Source organism: Natrix helvetica (genome assembly GCF_964273705.1).
Source record: "Natrix helvetica genome assembly, chromosome: W".
Classification (NCBI taxonomy): Eukaryota; Metazoa; Chordata; class Lepidosauria; order Squamata; family Natricidae; genus Natrix; species Natrix helvetica.
This window is the reverse complement of record NC_138555.1, coordinates 85,508,120-85,525,100: the sequence shown is the minus strand read 5'-3', so window position 1 is coordinate 85,525,100 and position 16,981 is coordinate 85,508,120. Positions and strand designations below refer to the sequence as shown.

Genomic DNA, 16,981 nt, shown 5'->3' with positions numbered 1-16,981 from the left:
AGGTCCCAAATCGTGTGAAGCTGCCACTATCACGAATACAAAACCGGTTGCCGAGCATTGGAACGTGGATCCCTTACGGCTGCAACAGTCGTAAGCGCGAGCAACGGTCACAAATCACTTTTTCCTGTTGTAACTTTGAACGGTCACTAAACGAACGGTCGCAAGGCGAGGAGGACTGCTGGCATTTTGCAACCTGCCTCCAATCCGGGGTTTGGGAGCGGAAGGGCTCGGCTCCCAGGGCCGCCTTATTGAAATTCCAGGGCTCATGACGCCTCCGTCTCTGCCCGGCCCTCTTCCCCGGGCAGGGAACCAAACCAACCAGCTCCCTAAATGGAAAGCCGGAAAGCCTCCTCCTCCTCCTCCTCCGCATCTAGCAGGGCCCCGTTTCCAGTGGCACGTAATCCTTGTTGTCGTGTTTGTCTGAACGCACACCCTCCCTCACTGACCGCCCGCAAACGTTTTGTGTTTTTCCGGTGGCGTTGCAAAACCTGCATGCAATTTCAGACTGGCTGGGTGAGTCACCGGGCTCTGTGGCCTGATTCGGCGGCCTTGGCTCACCCCGGCCTTATTCCGCCCCCGTCTCAGGTAGAAAAACTCCCAAGGTGGCAACTTCGAAGAGAGGTGGACTTCAACTCCCAGAATTCCCCAGCCAGCATGCTTTGCAAGGGCTGCTTAAACCAGTGCTTTTCAACTTGGGAAATTTTAAAAAGAGGTGGACTTCAACTCCCAGAATTCCCCAGCCAGGTTCACTACAGTTGAAATCCATGCTTGTCAAACTTGAGGACTTTAAGACTTGTGGACTTCAACTCCCAGAATTCCCCAGCCAATCTCAGCACAGTTTAAATCAGTTCTTGTCAAACTTGAGGACTTTAAGACTTGTGGACTTCAACGCCCAGAAGCCCACCAGTCTTAAAGCGAAGCCGGCTGAGGAATTCTGGGAGTTGAAGTCCACCAGTCTTAAAGTGTCCGTGGTTGGAGACCCCCTGCTCCAAAGGACCACCCCGGGGGAGGTGACTTGCTCCAACTTCCCAAGCTTCCTTCTCTGTCCATCCCAAGGTTCAAAGCTCTCCCCCTGAAGGATTCGGAGTTGGTCATCCCTGATGGATGTTGCACCCTGTTGCTAAAGGAGGAAACGTGGTTAATCCAAACCACGGACAAACCAACCCACCTGGCGTTCATGCCCTGGCTTGAGGCAGGTGAGTCAGCCACAGGAGCCATCGCAAAGGTGCCTCACATCCTTTCCTGCTCCGGGACGGACGGCTCGGCACGTCCTACCTGGGACAGGAGGGAACGGGCCTGGGCACCTACCCAAGCAGCTGCTACTCTGCCAGTCACCTCTGCCCGAACATGGAGACCCTCGGATGGGCCCTCTTGGAGAAGGCGCAGAAGCTGGCCATTGGCGGGCTTTACTGAACCCCAAGACACAAGAACATTGTGGGTGCTCTGGAAGTTGTGGTTGTTCCATCATTAGAGGCTTTTAAGAAGAGATTGCAGGGGGGGTGGACTAGAAGACCTCTAAGGCCCCTTCCAGGCCTATGTTCCTACTATCTCGGGCAGGAGGTTGGCCTAGACTAGGAGAGCTCCGAGGTCCCTTCCAGCCCTGTTTCTATGATCTTGGGCAGGGGGTTGAACTAGATGACCTCCAAGGTCCCTTCCGACTGTGTTATTCTGCATTGAACTATCCTCAGTCTCCGAAACGGGCTCATTCCTGCAGCCAACCAGATTGCTTGCTGATCTGGTGGATCGAGGAATCCTTTATTGAATGATTGACATCAAAGATACACATATCAAGGCTGAATTTTGGGCAAAATGGTTGGTCTTAGCCAGGGAAGAGGTCAAACCTCTGACCGATGTCCCCTTTGCGCTAAGTTTGCAGTCAAAGCAGGCAGGTAATCCTCGACTTAACGACCAACGAGTTAAGCGAATGTTCAGAGTTACGACGGACCTCCCCCAAAGCTCCTTACGACCCTGTTCTGAGTTCACGTGTCCCTTACTTATTTGTTTGTTTGTAAAACTTATAGGCTGCCCATCTTTATGGCATAATGTTTCCCTGTTTCCAGCCAAATATTTACATAGGAATACATTGATTTCCTTACTCATGGCATTCACATTGTGGCTCACTTAATGACCGCCACATTAAAAAAAAGAAGGCATAAAATTGGATCCACTCAAAATGCGTCCCTTGATTTATGATTGTCCTGACTTAAAATGGAAAATCTGGGCTCCAGGGTGGTCTTAACACTATGGAGCCCAACATTTCGGTCGTTAAGCGAGACAATTGTTAAGTGAGTGTTGCCCCATTGTACGACTTTCCCGGCCGCTGTTGCTAAGCGAATCGCCGCCACTGTTCAGCGAGTCCCATGGCTGTGAAGTGACTCCAGCTTCCTCGTTGACCTGCCTTGTCAGAAGGTCGGAAAAGGGGACACAATGCAACAGGCATAAGTACGTGCCAGTTGCCAAGCCTACGAATTTTGATCCTGTAACGGTCGTGAGTGTGACAAACAGTCTGCCTAAGTTTCTTTTTTTGTGTCGTCGTAACTTCGAACCGTCACTAATGGCTGCAAGTCGAGGACTAAGTGTAAAGTCAGAAACAGAGGGAGGAAGGGAGGAAGAATGGAGGTCGTCGAAGTCTCAGTCTCAAGATGGCCGCTTCCATCTTGAGTGCGAAACAAGGAATCTAGCCAGCATCTAGCCAGCATCTAGCCAGCATCTAAACCGGGGTGGTTGATTGTCCACTTTGGGGGAGCTCTGGGTGGGTGGGGGGCTTCCGGCTCCCCTTAATTATTCATCTCCAACTCGCAGACGAAGCCGTAGAGCCGGCTACAGTGGTCATCGTTCCAGCAGCCGTCCCGGTGGAGGTGGGCGCAGTCTTCCCCGCCCCCCAGTTCATGGTAGTACCAGTTGTCCGGTTGTTCTGGGCACCAGTCCCTGGGCCAGAGAGAGACACGGCAGAAGACGGGGTGAGTTTGGTTAGGTTGTGGGGATGCCTCCCAACACAACCACAGGCACCCAAGGGCAAAACAATAAGCCAACGGGAGAACCAAATAAAAAAGAATAAATATTAAAATGAAATGAAATGAAATATAAAATACTAAAATGAAATGAAATGAAATAAAATTAAACATAAAATACTAAAGTAAAATAAAATACTAAAGAAATAAAATGAAATATAAAATACTAAAGTAAAATAAAATACTAAAGAAATGAAATATAAAATACTAAAATGAAATATAAAATACTAAAGTAAAATAAAACAAAATATAAAATACTAAAATAAAATGAAATAAAATACTAAAGTAAAATAAAATGAAATGTAAAATACTAAAATGAAATAAAATGAAATAAAATACTAAAGTAAAATAAAATGAAATGTAAAATACTAAAATGAAATAAAATGAAATATAAAATACTAAAGTAAAATAAAACGAAAGATTAAATATTAAAATAAAATAAAATAAAATGAAATATAAAATATTAAAATGAAATAAAATGCTAAAATGAAATGAAATGAAATAAAATATTAAAATAAAATGAAATATAAAGTATTAAAATGAACAAAATAATAAAATAAAACAAAATATAAGATACTAAAGTAAATAAAAAAACCTAAACTAAAATAAAATAAAGGTAGTCCTCAACTTCCAACAGTTCATTTAGTGACCATTCAAAGTTACGACATCCCTGTAAAAAAGTGACACACTTATGACCGTTGCAGTATTCCCGCAGTCACATGATCAAAATTCCGATGGTTCGAAACTGACTCATCTTTATGACGGTCACAGTTTTTACCGGGCTCACATGATTCCCCTGACAAGCGGAGTCCATAGGGAAAATGGATTCACTTAACAACCATGTTACTCACTTAACAACAGCAGTGACAAGAAAGCTCGTAAAAGGGAGCAAAACTCACTTAGCAACCGTTTTGCTTAGCAACGCAAATGTTGGGCTCAATTGCGGTCATAGGTCTCGGACTACCTATAGTCCTCAAGTTACAACCTTTTGGAGTTTGAAATGTTCCTCATAAGTCACTGCGGTCGTAAGCCGAGGCACCACGTGACCAGTCTCCATTTGATCACTGTTTTGACAACGGTCTTAAAATGAGTCACCCCCCGTCGTTAAGTGAACCTCTTTAAGGGAACCCAACCATTTTGGGGGGCAAAATACTCTCCAGTGGCGGTCACGTGACTGCGGGACACTGCCACCGGTCATAACCACGAAGCGATACGCACAAAACAGGATCTGTCCTGCAGTTACGCCAGGCGTAACTATGAGGACAGGTCATCCGTAGGTATTAATAAGTCTGTCGGTACTTTGAATGGTCCTCAAGCAACCCGTCCTAAGTTGAGGACTACCTGCGTAGAACAGTCTTTCGGCAGATTTAAGACGGCTGGAGTTCCATTCCCAGAATTCCCTTGCTGCGCTAAACAGAGGGGGGTTGGTCTAGATGACCTCGAGAGGTACCCTCAAGGCTGACTATCCATGGACAGTCAATGGGGAATTCTGGATGGTTGGTGGGGTGGGGGGAACCCCTCCAGTTGAACCTACCGTGAGACCATTGTGTAGGGGGAATCGTCCACCCACTTCCAGCTGCCACTACTGTCTGTCAACCCGATCCACATTAAGTTTGGCCTGACACGGACCGCCACGAATTGCTGTCAGAAAAAAAAAAAGGAACGTTGAGACCCCCCCCAGCACCCGAAAATCTTACTCTACCAGTGAAGTCCATCCCAGCATAGAATAATAGATATAATTAAAGAAATACCTAGTCAAATACACTGAGTAGCAAAATAGATAGATAGAAACATCTGTTTGAAACTTTACTTGGGGTGGACTTCAACTCCCAGAATTCCCCGGCCAGCATATCAAGTTTCCTCATTAATTAATTGTTACGCCATAGAGCCCATATTTAACCTGTTTATTAATTTAGTTTCTCATGGATGGTTTCCCCCCCCCCCGCCCCCTATTTTCTTGAAATCAAGATATATTACGTCGACTGCATTCCCACCGTCTATTAAGAAAGTGACCCAATTTGTTTTTTTTAAATGCAAAAATTAGTCTAACCACATTGGTTCTTATTCATGCTGAATTTCCATAAGTTTTGGTTGGCTGGGGAATTCTGGGAGTTGAAGTCCACTCCTCTTAAAATGGTCCAAGTTGAAAAAATATTGGGTCTCAGGGGGTCTCCAATCTTGGCCCCTTTAAGACTTGGGGACTTCAACTCCCAGGATTCCTCAGCCAGCAAACTTGGTTCCTTTAAGACTGCTGGACTTCAACTCCCAGAATTCCTCAGCCAGCAAACGTGGTTCCTTTAAGACTGGTGGACTTCAACTCCCAGAATTCCTCAGCCAGCAAACTTGGTTCCTTTAAGACTGCTGGACTTCAACTCCCAGAATTCCTCAGCCAGCAAACTTGGTTCCTTTAAGACTGCTGGACTTCAACTCCCAGAATTCCTCAGCCAGCAAACTTGGTTCCTTTAAGACTGGTGGACTTCAACTCCCAGGATTCCTCAGCCAGCTATGCTGACAGAGGAATTGTGGGAGTTGAAGTCCACACATCTTAAAGGGGCCATGTCTGGAGACAACCCCCCCCCCCCCCCGGTCTAATCCAACTGCTTCCTGACTCAATCAGCCACCCAGGTAGGGACGTCTACCTGCTCCTCGTAGGAGTTGATGATCACCAGGTGAGCATCGTAGCTTTCGCACTCGGCTTTGGCTTCCTGCCACGACGTTCCCACTTGGCTTTCCCAGTAGCAGCTTTTCCGAAATGCATCCCAACCCCTGGGACAGCAGGCCTCCGTTCGGCCTGGGAAGAAAAGGAAGAGAAGAGAGAGAGAGAGAGCTTCAGCTGTGCTGGACTACAACACCCATCAGGCTGAGCTAGCCTTGCCTCTCCTTCTGGGCGGTGAGAAAAGCCCGTCATCGTAAAGAACTGGCGTCTTCTCGTGCCGTTTTTGGGCAGCAAAAATGCTTTCATGTAGGGAGGGTCCTTGGCTTATGACCGCAGCGGAGTCCAAAACATCCATCGTTAAGTGAGACGTTGACGAAATGAGTCCCCCCTCCCCCATTTTACAACCTTTCTGGCCACCGTTGTTAAGCAAATCGCCCCAGTGGATAAGTGGGCCACGTGGTCATTAAGCGAGTCCAGCTTCCCCGTTGACTTTGCTTGTGGCGGAAGGTCGCAAAAAGGGGATTTACCTGACAACCTCACCCCCACCCCACCCTGGGACGCTGTGACCGTTGTAAATACGAATCGGCGTCTAAATTTTGATCGTGGGGGGGGGGGGAAATGTCCATGTCCCTTTTTTTTTCAACAGTCACTAAACGAATCGTCGTAAGTCGAGGACGACCAATACGATTCTTAATTCCCTTTTTAATTCTTCATTCCGCCCATCCGGGAGGCCTGGCAGAGAATCAAAGCAAGAGAAAAACATCTGAAAACCAAGAAAATGTCGCAGAACTGGCTGGGCGGGTCCAGCCCGAATTTAGGGCGAGGCGCCAGGGAGCCCCGCCGGAGTTATTTCTGGTGCCCCCCCAAAACCCAGGTGGCACCCGGAGACGTTTGCAGAGGCCGAATAAACGACGGGGAGAAGAGATGACAAGCGGGGCCTCTTCCCATCCCTGTGTGATTCATCCCGGAATCCATTCCAAACCACTGGAAAACAAGCCAACCTCCGGAAGAGCCCTTGCTGGGCGGCAATTGGGAGGGGAGGGATATTCCCATCATGCACTTGGGGGCTCAGCATCCTCGGCTCAGCCTCAGCCGGAAGCAGCCCACCCACAAGGAAGACCATCAGCCCCAGGGTGCCATTTGGCTAAGGGGAAAGGCTACGACGGTGGGGGTCTCAGAGCTTGGTGCGGGTGGAGGGGGTTCTTGCAGACGTTTCATGACCCATCTATGGAATGTCATCAGTGCTGGAAGGGAGTGGTGTTTGTAGAGAGGAGGAAGAGGGGGACTGTGGGGTCCTTGGGGGGGTCTCTGAGCTTGGGGGTTTCCCGGCAGACATTTTGTGACCCAACTAGGTAATATTATCAGCGCTTGAAGGGAGCGGTGTTTGCAGAGAAGAGGAGGAGAAGTGGGGGAGGAGGAGAAGAAGAAGAGGAGGAGGAGGAGTGGGAGGAGGAGGACTGTGGGGTCCTTGGGGGGTCTCTGAGCTGGGTGGTTTTCTTGGAGACGTTTCATGACCCAGCTAGGCAATATCATCAGGGCTAGAAGGAAGGAGGAGGAAGAGGGGGAAGGAAGGAGACTTTGATGCCCTTAGTGCCTCTCTGAGCTTCCTTGCAGACGTTTCATGACCAAACTAGGGAACATCATCAATGCTGGAAGAGTTGTGGGAGGAGGAGGAGGAGGAGGAGGAGGAGGAGGACTCTTGCTGCTCTCGGAACTTGGTTATTTTCTTCCAGGCGTTTCATGACCCAACTAGGGAACGTCATCAGTGCTAGAAGGGAGGAGGGGTTTGCAGGATGGGGAGGAGGACGGTGGGGTCCTTGGTTCTCTCAGGACATCTTGCCACTTGTCATAACCCAACTAGATAACATCATCAGTGCTAGGACAGAGTGAGCTTTACCTTTCTAGCACTGATGACGTTATCTAGTTTGGCGATGGAATGCCTGCCAGAAAACTCTTGAGCTCCAAGACCCCCAAGGAGCTCACAGCCGCCGGACCCTCAGCTACAAATATTAAAAGGCTCAAAGCCCACACAGCCCCCCCCCCCTCCTTCAAACCCCAGGCCAAGGCAAAGAGGCGGCAGGCGCCAACCAAGCGGAAGGAGGACCAGCAGGGAGCCACTCTCCTTATGCCCACCGGTGCCAGGCCTCACCCTTGGCGTGCCCTCCCCCCCCTCTCCCTCCGCACCTGTACGGTTGTGTTTGAAGTCCTGGAAGTCACAATTGAGGGCGATGTTATTCCTCCGTAGCTCCTTCAGCTGGTTTAGAAGGTGGGTTGTGGCTGTGAAAGAAAGAAAGAAAGAAAGAGAGAGAGAGAGAGAGAGAGAAAGAAAGAAAGAGAGAGAGAGAGAGAGAGAGAGAGAGAAAGAAAGAAAGAAAGAAAGAAAGAGAGAGAGAGAGAGAGAAATAAAGAAGGAAGGAAGAGGAAGGAAAAGAGATGGAAAGAAAGAAAGAAAAATGAATGAAAGAAAGAAAAGAAGAAAGAGAAAGAAGGAAGAAAGGAAGAAAAGAGGAGGGAAAAGAGGGAAGGAAAAACAAAAGAAAGAAAGAAAAGAAGAGAAAGAAAGAAAGTAAAAGAAGGAAGGAAGGAAGAAAAAGAAAGAAAGAAAGGATAGAAAAGAGATGGAAAGAAAGAAAGAAAAATGAAAGAAAGAAAGAAAGAAAAATGAAAGAAACAGAAGAAAGAAGAAAGGAAAAAGAAGAAAGGAAGGAAAAGAAAGAGAGAGGGAGGGAAGGAGAAAGAGAAAGAAAAAAGAAAGAGGAAGGAAAAGAGGCAGACAGAAAGAATGAAAATTGAAAGGAAGGAAGGAAGGGAGAGAGAGAGAGAGAGGGACGGAGGGAGGAAAGAAGGAAAGAAAGGGAGGGAGGGTAGGAAGGATGGTAAGAGGAAGGAAAGAAGGAAGGAAGGAAGGAAGGAAGGAAGGAAAGAAAGAAGGAAGGAAGGAAGGAAGGAAGGAAGGAAGGAAGGAAAAAGGGAACACATTTTAAAAATGTCACTCAATTAGGAATAGTTACTTATTGCTGGGGTGGGCAACAATTATTTTTACAATTGCTTTTCTATTTCTGTTTTTATTGCAGAGAAATAAAATGGATAGTGAGACGGAGAGCATATCAACACAAAACACAGCCGGATAAAGGAAACCGAAAAGGAAAAGAAATAATAAAACAAAACAATGGAATAGAACAGAATAATAAACTGAAATAAATGTGAAAATATGGAGAGCATGTAAAGAAAACGAAACTGAATAAAGCAAAAAAGCAAAAAAAAAAGAAAAGAAAGAAGGAAAACAAATAAAATAAAGTTAATAAAGTAAATGAAATGAAATAAAATAAAATACAATGAAATGAAATGAAATCTGGGGGGGGGGGGGGCTTCGTCTGCCAATAGCTTCCCCCCTTTTTCTTGGGGTTTGCCAAGGGGGAAAAAAAGAAATAAGAGGCGTTGAAACCTCCCCTCCCTTTTCAAATGCCCCAAAAGAGGCATCAGCGCCAGGAAACCACCGGCAGCTGTTTCCACGGGTGCCACGCAGTCTGCCCACATGAAGGCTCCCTGGGTATCTCAGCCGTCCCTCCCGGGACGCCAGGCGGAAGGGCAGGGCGGTTACACCCTCCTCGTGGCTCAGCTCCTTCCACCGGGGATAAAATCCACACAGGTTGCCCAAACCTACAGCCATCCGACGTGGTCACAGGAGCCAAATTCCCACGCTTGGCACCCGGCGTGTACTTACGATGGTCATGGCGATCATTTGCGACCGTCCGGGGTTCACTTAACAACCGTGTGACTCATTCAACAGCGGCTGCGATTTGCTTTACAACAGGGGCAAGACGAGTCATAAAACGGGTCCAAATTCAATGGCTTTGCTTAGTGACAGAAATGTGGGGGCTCGTTTCTGGTCATAAGCCAAGGACCGCCCTGTAATTGGATCTGGTTTTTCGCCACCTGACAGGAAGGGGCTTTTTCTTCCTTACCTCTGTTGGCCTCCTCGGTCAACTGCTTCACTGTCCCTTCCGTCTCCTTCAGTTTTGTGTCCGCGTCGTTCTCTGCGAAACACAGGTGGAATGAAGGGACCTTGGAGTTCACCTAGTTCAGCCCCCTGATCGAGCAGGAGGCCCTAGACCACGTCAATCAATCAATCAATCAATCAATCAATCAAACAGAATAGAAGCTGGAAGGGACCTTGGAGGTCTTCTAGTCCAGCCCTCTGATCGAGCAGGAGGCCCTAGATCACATCAATCAATCAATCAATCAATTAAAATAGAAGCTAGAAGGGACCTTGGAGGTCTTCTAGTCCAGCCCCCTGATTGAGCAGGAGACTCTAGACCGCATCAATCAATCAATCAATCAATCAATCAAACAGAATAGAAGCTGGAAGGTACCTTGGAGGTCTTCTAGTCCAGCCCCCTGCTGAAGCAGGAGACCCTAGACCACATCAATCAATCAATCAATCAATCAATCAGGATACTGCTTGGGGCAAGGGGGTTGGACTAGATGACCTCCAAGGCCCCTTCCGACTCTGTTAAGTAACCTGGCCGAGGTTTACCCTTCTCCTGAAGCTTGGTGAGCTGCGTCCCGACTGTTTTATTGAGGCTGTTCATGCTCTCCTGCATCTTCTTCAACTCCATGTTGTAAAAATGTCCTGAGAAGAAGAAAAGTACAAAATAATGGCTGAGGAAGAAAAAAAAAGGCCCGTTGGTGATCACCTGGTGGTGCCCACTCACTCCCCCTCGGCTTTTTTGCCTTTGCTCAGACCCTAGGACGCCGTTTTCGGGCCTAGCGACATGCTCACCTTTGACGCCAAAGACCATCACCGCGATGGTGAGGATGAAGCTCAGAGCCATCAGGATTAGAACCCGGCGCCGGCTGGGGAAAGTCCGTTGGAGCCACGTCCGGCTTTGGGGCATCTTCGGAGGGGCTAAGAAGAGAGGAAGCAAACCTTGGTTTATTTCCCAAACTTTAGTAAGGAGGTTTGTTTGTTTGATGGATGCTGTGAGGACTGTCTAAACAAACTTTAAACTGGGTGGATTTCCACTCCCTGAGGTTTAGTTTAGTTTAGTTTAGTTTAGTTTAGTTTAGTTTAGTTTAATTTAGTTCTGCTCTGTTCTGTTCTGTTCTATTATTTATTTTATTTATTTTATTCATTTTTTTATTCATTTTATTCATTTTATTCATTTTATTCATTTTATTCATTTTATTCATTTTATTCATTTTATTTATTTTATTATTTATTTTATTTATTTTATTTCTTTTCTTTATTTTATAATTTATTTATTTTATTTTATTTATGTATTTTATGTATTTATGTATTTATTTATTTTATTTCTTTTCTTTATTTTATTTCTTTTCTTTATTTATTTTATGTATTTTATGTATTTTATTTATTTCTTTTCTTTCTTTTCTTTTTTCTTTTATTCATTTTATTTCTTTTCTTTTCTTTTTTATTTTATTTTTCTTTTCTTTTTTGTTTTCTTTCTTTTCTTTCCTTCTTTCTTTTATTTCTTTTCTTTTCTTTCTTTTGCTTTTTTTTCTTTATTCAGCTTCATTTTTCTTTCAGTTTATTACTCTATTTTCTATTCCATTGTTTCTGGGGATTCTGGGAGTTGAAGTCCACCCAGTTTAAAAGTTGCCTACGCTGAAAAACAAGGCTGAATCCTTTCTCCAAAATCCTTTCTAGCTCTTCCACTCTATGATTCGAATTCCCAGCGGCTCCATCACCAAGGCAAAGGATGCTGGGAATCGTAGTTCAGAGGGACACCTGCGAGAACCCATCTCAGAGTAACGTATCACTCCACCAACGGAACAGAAGTTGCCTTCGGAAGTTGTGGAAGCTTCATCCCTGGAAGCTTTCAAGAAGAAACTGTCAGAAATGGAGCAGGGACTCCTGCTTGGGTTGCGGGTTGGACTGGATGATCTCCAAGGTCCCTTCCAACTCTGTTATCTGTTAATGTAGCCTTCCTCGCTTGCCCCGAATGGGTAACACCATGTTTCTCAACCTTGGCCATTTTTAAGTTATCTGGCCTTGAAGACATGAGACGGTCACTTGTCTCAAATGGGGTAGGGCTGCGGGTTGGACTGGATGACCTCCAAGATCCCACCCGACTCTATTAATCAGTAGAAACAGCATGTGGCTTCCCTCCAGAAGTTGCAGATGCACCAACACTGGAGGCTTTCAAGAGAGACTGAATGTTTGTCTGAAATGGTTCTCCTGCTTGAGAAGGGGGCTGGACTAGAAGACCTCTAAGTTCCCTTCTGGGCTCTATTCTATTCTAATTCCCCAGCCAGCGAAGCTGTTTTAAAGGTGCTAAAATTGCAAAAACCTTGGGGAATAAAGGAAGGAAGGAGGCAGAAATAGAGCAGGTCACAAGAAGAAGGTAAGAACCAGAAGGACAGTGGGAGGAGAGAAATAGGAATTAGGGCATGGTGGAGTAAGAAAAGAGGAAGCATCTGACCTAGCATTAAATTCCTAGTAATTCCGGTTGTAGTCTATAATTATATGTAAATATATGACTATATTTATAAATATAGTGACTGTTTCGATGTCTCTCTCTCTCTCTCCATATCTATCTATCTATCTATCTATCTATCTATCTATCTATCTATCTATCTATCTATCTATCTCTATCTATCTATCTATCTCTATCTATCTATCTATCTATCATCATCTATCTATCATCTATCTATCTATCTATCTATCTATCTATCTCTATCTATCTATCTATCTATCTATCTATCTCTATCTATCTATCTATCTATCTATCTATCTCTATCTATCTATCATCTATCTATCTATCTCTATCTATTTATCTATATCTATCTATCTATCATCTATCTATCATCTCTCTCTATCATCTATCTATCTATCTATCTATCTATTTATCTATCTATCTATCTCTATCTATCATCTATCTATCATCTATCTATCTATCTATCTATCTATCTATCTATCTATCTATCTGTATCTATCATCTATCTATCATCTATCTATCTATCTATCTCTATCTATCTATCTATCTATCTATCTATCTCTATCTATCTATCATCTATCTATCTATCTATCTCTATCTATCTATCTATCTATCTATCATCTATCTATCATCTCTCTCTATCATCTATCTATCTATCTATCTATCTATCTATCTATCTATCTCTATCTATCATCTATCTATCATCTATCTATCTATCTATCTATCTATCTATCTATCTATCTATCTCTATCTATCATCTATCTATCATCTATCTATCTATCTATCTATCTATCTATCTATCTATCATCTATCTATCTATCTATCATCTATCTATCATCTATCTATCATCTATCTATTTATCATCTATATCTATATTTATCCATCCATCCAACCATCCATCCATCCATCTATCTATCTATCATATCTCTCTCTCCATCATTCTCTCTCTCTCTTTTTCTCCATCTCTATCTATCTATCTATCTATCTATCTATCTATCTATCTATCTATCTATCTATCATCTATCTATCTATCTATCTATCTATCTATCTATCTATCTATCTATCTATCTATCTATATCATCTATCTATCTATCTATCTATCTATCTATCTATCTATCTATCTATCTATCTATCTATCTATCTATCTATCTATCTATCTATCATCTCTCTCTCTCCATCATTCTCTCTCTCTCTTTCTCTCCATCTCTATCTATCTACCTATCATTTCTCTCTCTGTGTCTGATTGGCTAAGATGACGGGGCAGCTGGATTCCCTCAAGAAACCCTGTCGCTCACTTAACAACGGTGGCGGTTCGCTTAAACGATTGCTGCAGGAAAGGTCCGTTTAAAACAGGGCGGAATTCACCTAACGACGGTTCTCACTCAGCCGCAGGTGCGTGGGGCTCTATGGTGGTCGTAAGTCGAGAACACTTTTGAAAATGGGGGTGGGGGGGGAGGCCACGCAAAGCCACCAAACCCACAAATTGTGGCATTTCACAAAAAGGCTGTTGTTGAGTCGCTAACCATGACTCTTCCTCATTTTTTAAAACAAGGGCCCTTGTCTCTTACTCAGGGGAATTGGGGAAGGGGGGGCAAGGATGGAGCCCCCTGCCCGAGGAAGAGCCACGGAGCGTGAATTGCAGAGCGTGGGACCTGGGGGCTTTGTGGGTGGGGATTGTCCATCTCTGAGTAAAGCCCACCTTTCATCCGTGGGGCATCCTCGTTTTCGGGGTCAAACGTCATGGTCAGATCCTGGTAGTCTCGGATCATCTTGAGACCCTTCCCCAAACACCTGGAAGCACAACACAAGGGTCACAAGGCCACACACACACACACACACACTTAGTTTGTGGACCGTTGGCCTGCCTTCCGTTATTTTGCAGGAGCTGCTTTCTTGCAGGCCCTTCTAGGTAGCACTGATGATGTTCCCTAGTTGGGTCATGAAACGTCTGCAAGGAAACTACCAAGTTCAGAGAGAAGGAAGGAACACACTTTTCTCCTTTTCTAACTCCTCCTCCTCCTCTCCTCCTCTCCTCCTCTTCCTTCTCTTCCCCCTCCTCCCCCTCTTTTTCCTCCTCCTCTTCCTCCACTCCCTTCTAGCACTGATGATGTTCCTTAGTTGGGTCATGAAATGTCTGAAGGAAACTACTAAGTTCAGAGAGAATGAAGGCACACACTCTTCTCCTTTTCTTCCTCCTTCTCCTCCTCCTCCTCCTCCTCTTCCTCCTCCTCCTCCTCCTCCTCCTCCCCCTCTTCTTCCTCCTCCTCTTCCTCCACTCCCTTCTAGCACTGATGATGTTCCCTAGTTGGGTCATAAAACGCCTGCAAGAAAACCACCCAGTGCTGAGAGCACCACGGATCCCTCATTTCAACCCTGAGCTACAAGTTTATTGACTATTTATTTACTTTATTCGTTTATTTATCTGAACCCTCTGGCTCCAGGATCCTGTCTGTGGGGCCTCCTTAGCTTTCTAAAGTCATCTTCTGAACTTTTGGTCAAGGAAGAGACACCAGGAGATCATCGGTACCCCTTGCTGACAGGGGAACAGCTGGCCTCCAGAGGTTGCAGGCACTCCAATATTGGAGGTTTTTAAGAAGAAGCTGGACACCCATTGGTCTGGAATGGTCTAGGGCAGTGTTTCTCAATCTTGCCAACTTGAAGATGTCCGGATCTCAACTCCCAGAATGCCCCAGCCAGCGGATGCTGGCTGGGGCATTCTGGGAGTTGAAGTCCGGACATCTTCAAGTTGCCAAGATTGAGAAACACTGGTCTAGGGTCTCCTGCTTGAGCAGAGGGCTGGACTAGAAAGCCTCTAAGGTCCCTGCCAATTCTGCGTTATTTTGGTATTCGGCTCACAACTTCCTGGCACAAAGAACCCAGAACTGCGGACGAGAACGAGTCTCTTGGGGGAAACCTTCTACAGAACCTCTGAAGGTCCCACCGAGCCCCCACCCCAGCCCCTTTCCCCCCCCCTTCTTTCCTTGTACCAGGAAAAAAAATAGGTTGTCTCAAAGAGAAGAAAATTTCAATATATACCTGCCCGGATGAAATAATAAACTGAGATTCTGATTTTAAGAGGGGAGGAGATTCTTCTTGGCCTTCAGCCTCCTCCTCCTCCTCCGTCTCCCGACACTCCGGTTTTAAGAGTGCTGTGCCGAAGGGGAAACTGAGGCAAACACCCAAACGCCAACATGGCTGCTTTTCTGGAAGGGAAGCCCAGCGACCCCAAAGGTGACTCCTAAACCGTTCACCTTCTTTTATTTGTCATGGGTGACATGGCCGCTGGCCTTTCTGTCCCGGGTTCCCCCCCCTAAATGGCTGCTCCCCCCACCTGTTCCCTTCACCCCCCTCAAAGCCCCCCACCCCAATTCTCATGTAACCGAAAGACAGCCCTTCAAAGTACAACGAACGGTATAACCGGAGGAGGCCTTGGTGGTCTCTGAACTTGGGGGCTTTCTGGCAGGGGTTTAAGGACACAACTTGAGTAACATCAGAGAAAACCAGCAAGTTTAGAGACCACCCAGGACCCCACAGTCCTCCTCCTCTTCTTCCTCCTCTCATAAACTCTTCTAGCACTGATGCTGTTCCCTAGTTGGGTCATGAAACGTCTGCAAGAAAACCACAAGCTCAGAGAGCATCAAGGACCCCTCAGTCCTCCTCCTCTTCCTCTTCATAAACCCCTCTCTTTTCTAGCACTGATGATGTTCCCTGGTTAGTTCACGAAACGCCTGCCAGAAAATCCACCTCCTTTGGACCCAGAGCTGCCAATATTCCTCCTGTTTTATCCTTTTTCACCTTTCGTCTCCCGCCATCTTTTCTGCCGCGTGAAGCCTCTTCCTTCTTCTCATCTGGTCCTGTTTTTTTTGTTTTTGTTTTCATTTTTAGGAAGGGAGACTCCTGGCTCAGCTACTACAAAACCAAGCCCCCCCCACACACACACCTACCTTCCCAAAACCAACCTGCAGCGGGGATGAAGCTAGTCCTGGTTGAGGTTTTCAAAAGGACCTCGGCCTTTCTCTCTTTCTGGCCAACCGTTCGCTTTTCCGCCCCCCCCCCCCCTTGTTGATCTTTGCCCTGTCAATACGTTTCTCCTGCGGGACGTTTCAAAGTTTGTCCAAGTTTGCTAAAAGAGAAGCGGCCAGCTCAGTCTGCACCGCCCCCCTCCCTTATATTGGGCTCGATGCTCGCCCCTCCCTTGGCTCTGGGGTCCCCCCCCCCCTTGGAAAGGGCATTTCCCCAAAGAGAGGAACCGAAAATCCTCAAAACTTGACGCAATAGAGACGGATAAGCTGCGCATAAGCGGCATAAACCATGTCTTTGGGAGACATATCTCCCAAACGCTTGGACATGTGATCAGTCCCTAGGCACTTACTACCACGTGTGGTGGAGGTGTCCGAAAAGGAGAAAATATTGGAAGAAAATCCACACACGTTTGGAAAAGATGATTAAACAACGCATAAGTAGAAATGTTTCTTTTCTTTTCTTTTTTTCAAAAAGTTTTTTATTTTATTTTTGTTACATAATTTTAAAAAAAATGCTTTTGTGAACAAAAGTGTTGTCCAGATTTCCCCTTTAACATCTCCACAAACACATAATTCATTCTGCATTACCTTTCCATTATTTCCAATTTTTGGCCGTATTGGTGGTTTTCTTGCAGACATTACATGACCCATCTAGGGAACATCATCAGTGCTAGAAGGGAGTGGGATATGTAACGAGGAGGAGGGAGACTACAAGGACTGCGGGGGGGGGGGGGGCTTGGTGCAAGCAGGCCACCAAGCTCAGAAAGCCCCAATGATCCCACAATCCTCCTCCTCTTCCCCCTCTCCACTCCACCAGCCCCGCTCCCTTCTAGC

The 16,981-nt window shown here is 45.8% G+C and overlaps 1 protein-coding gene across 3 annotated transcripts; it reads right to left on the bottom strand.

The window, feature by feature from the left end:
• Positions 1–2,140: 2,140 nt before the first annotated feature.
• On the bottom strand, positions 2,141–16,254 carry LOC309400824 (asialoglycoprotein receptor 1-like). 3 transcript variants are annotated; one of them, XM_081969520.1, is made up of 9 exons: positions 16,070–16,254; positions 13,825–13,916; positions 10,451–10,576; positions 10,205–10,300; positions 9,633–9,704; positions 7,852–7,944; positions 5,651–5,802; positions 4,546–4,652; positions 2,141–2,928 (listed from the first exon to the last, which is right to left on the bottom strand). In XM_081969520.1, the coding sequence occupies exons 2-9, from the start codon at positions 13,892–13,894 to the stop codon at positions 2,778–2,780; spliced, it is 867 nt and encodes a 288-aa protein (XP_081825646.1). In that variant the 5' UTR covers positions 13,895–13,916; positions 16,070–16,254; the 3' UTR covers positions 2,141–2,777. The 3 variants fall into 3 exon arrangements, with proteins under 3 accessions (XP_081825646.1, XP_081825645.1, XP_081825647.1); XM_081969519.1 differs by having other exon boundaries at positions 16,085–16,254; XM_081969521.1 differs by lacking the exon at positions 13,825–13,916 and having other exon boundaries at positions 16,085–16,254.
• Between the last annotated feature and the right edge of the window lie 727 nt (positions 16,255–16,981).

Bases quoted from the DNA above. Each gene is read 5' to 3' on its own strand.
- LOC309400824 (XM_081969520.1), bottom strand. From the start codon at position 13,894: ATGATCCGAGACTACCAGGATCTGACCATGACGTTTGACCCCGAAAAC. The intron at 10,577-13,824 runs GTGGGCTTTACT...CTCTCTTCTTAG, and splicing joins GGATGCCCCACGGATGAAAG to CCCCTCCGAAGATGCCCCAA. The intron at 10,301-10,450 runs GTGAGCATGTCG...TCTTCTTCTCAG, and splicing joins GATGGTCTTTGGCGTCAAAG to GACATTTTTACAACATGGAG.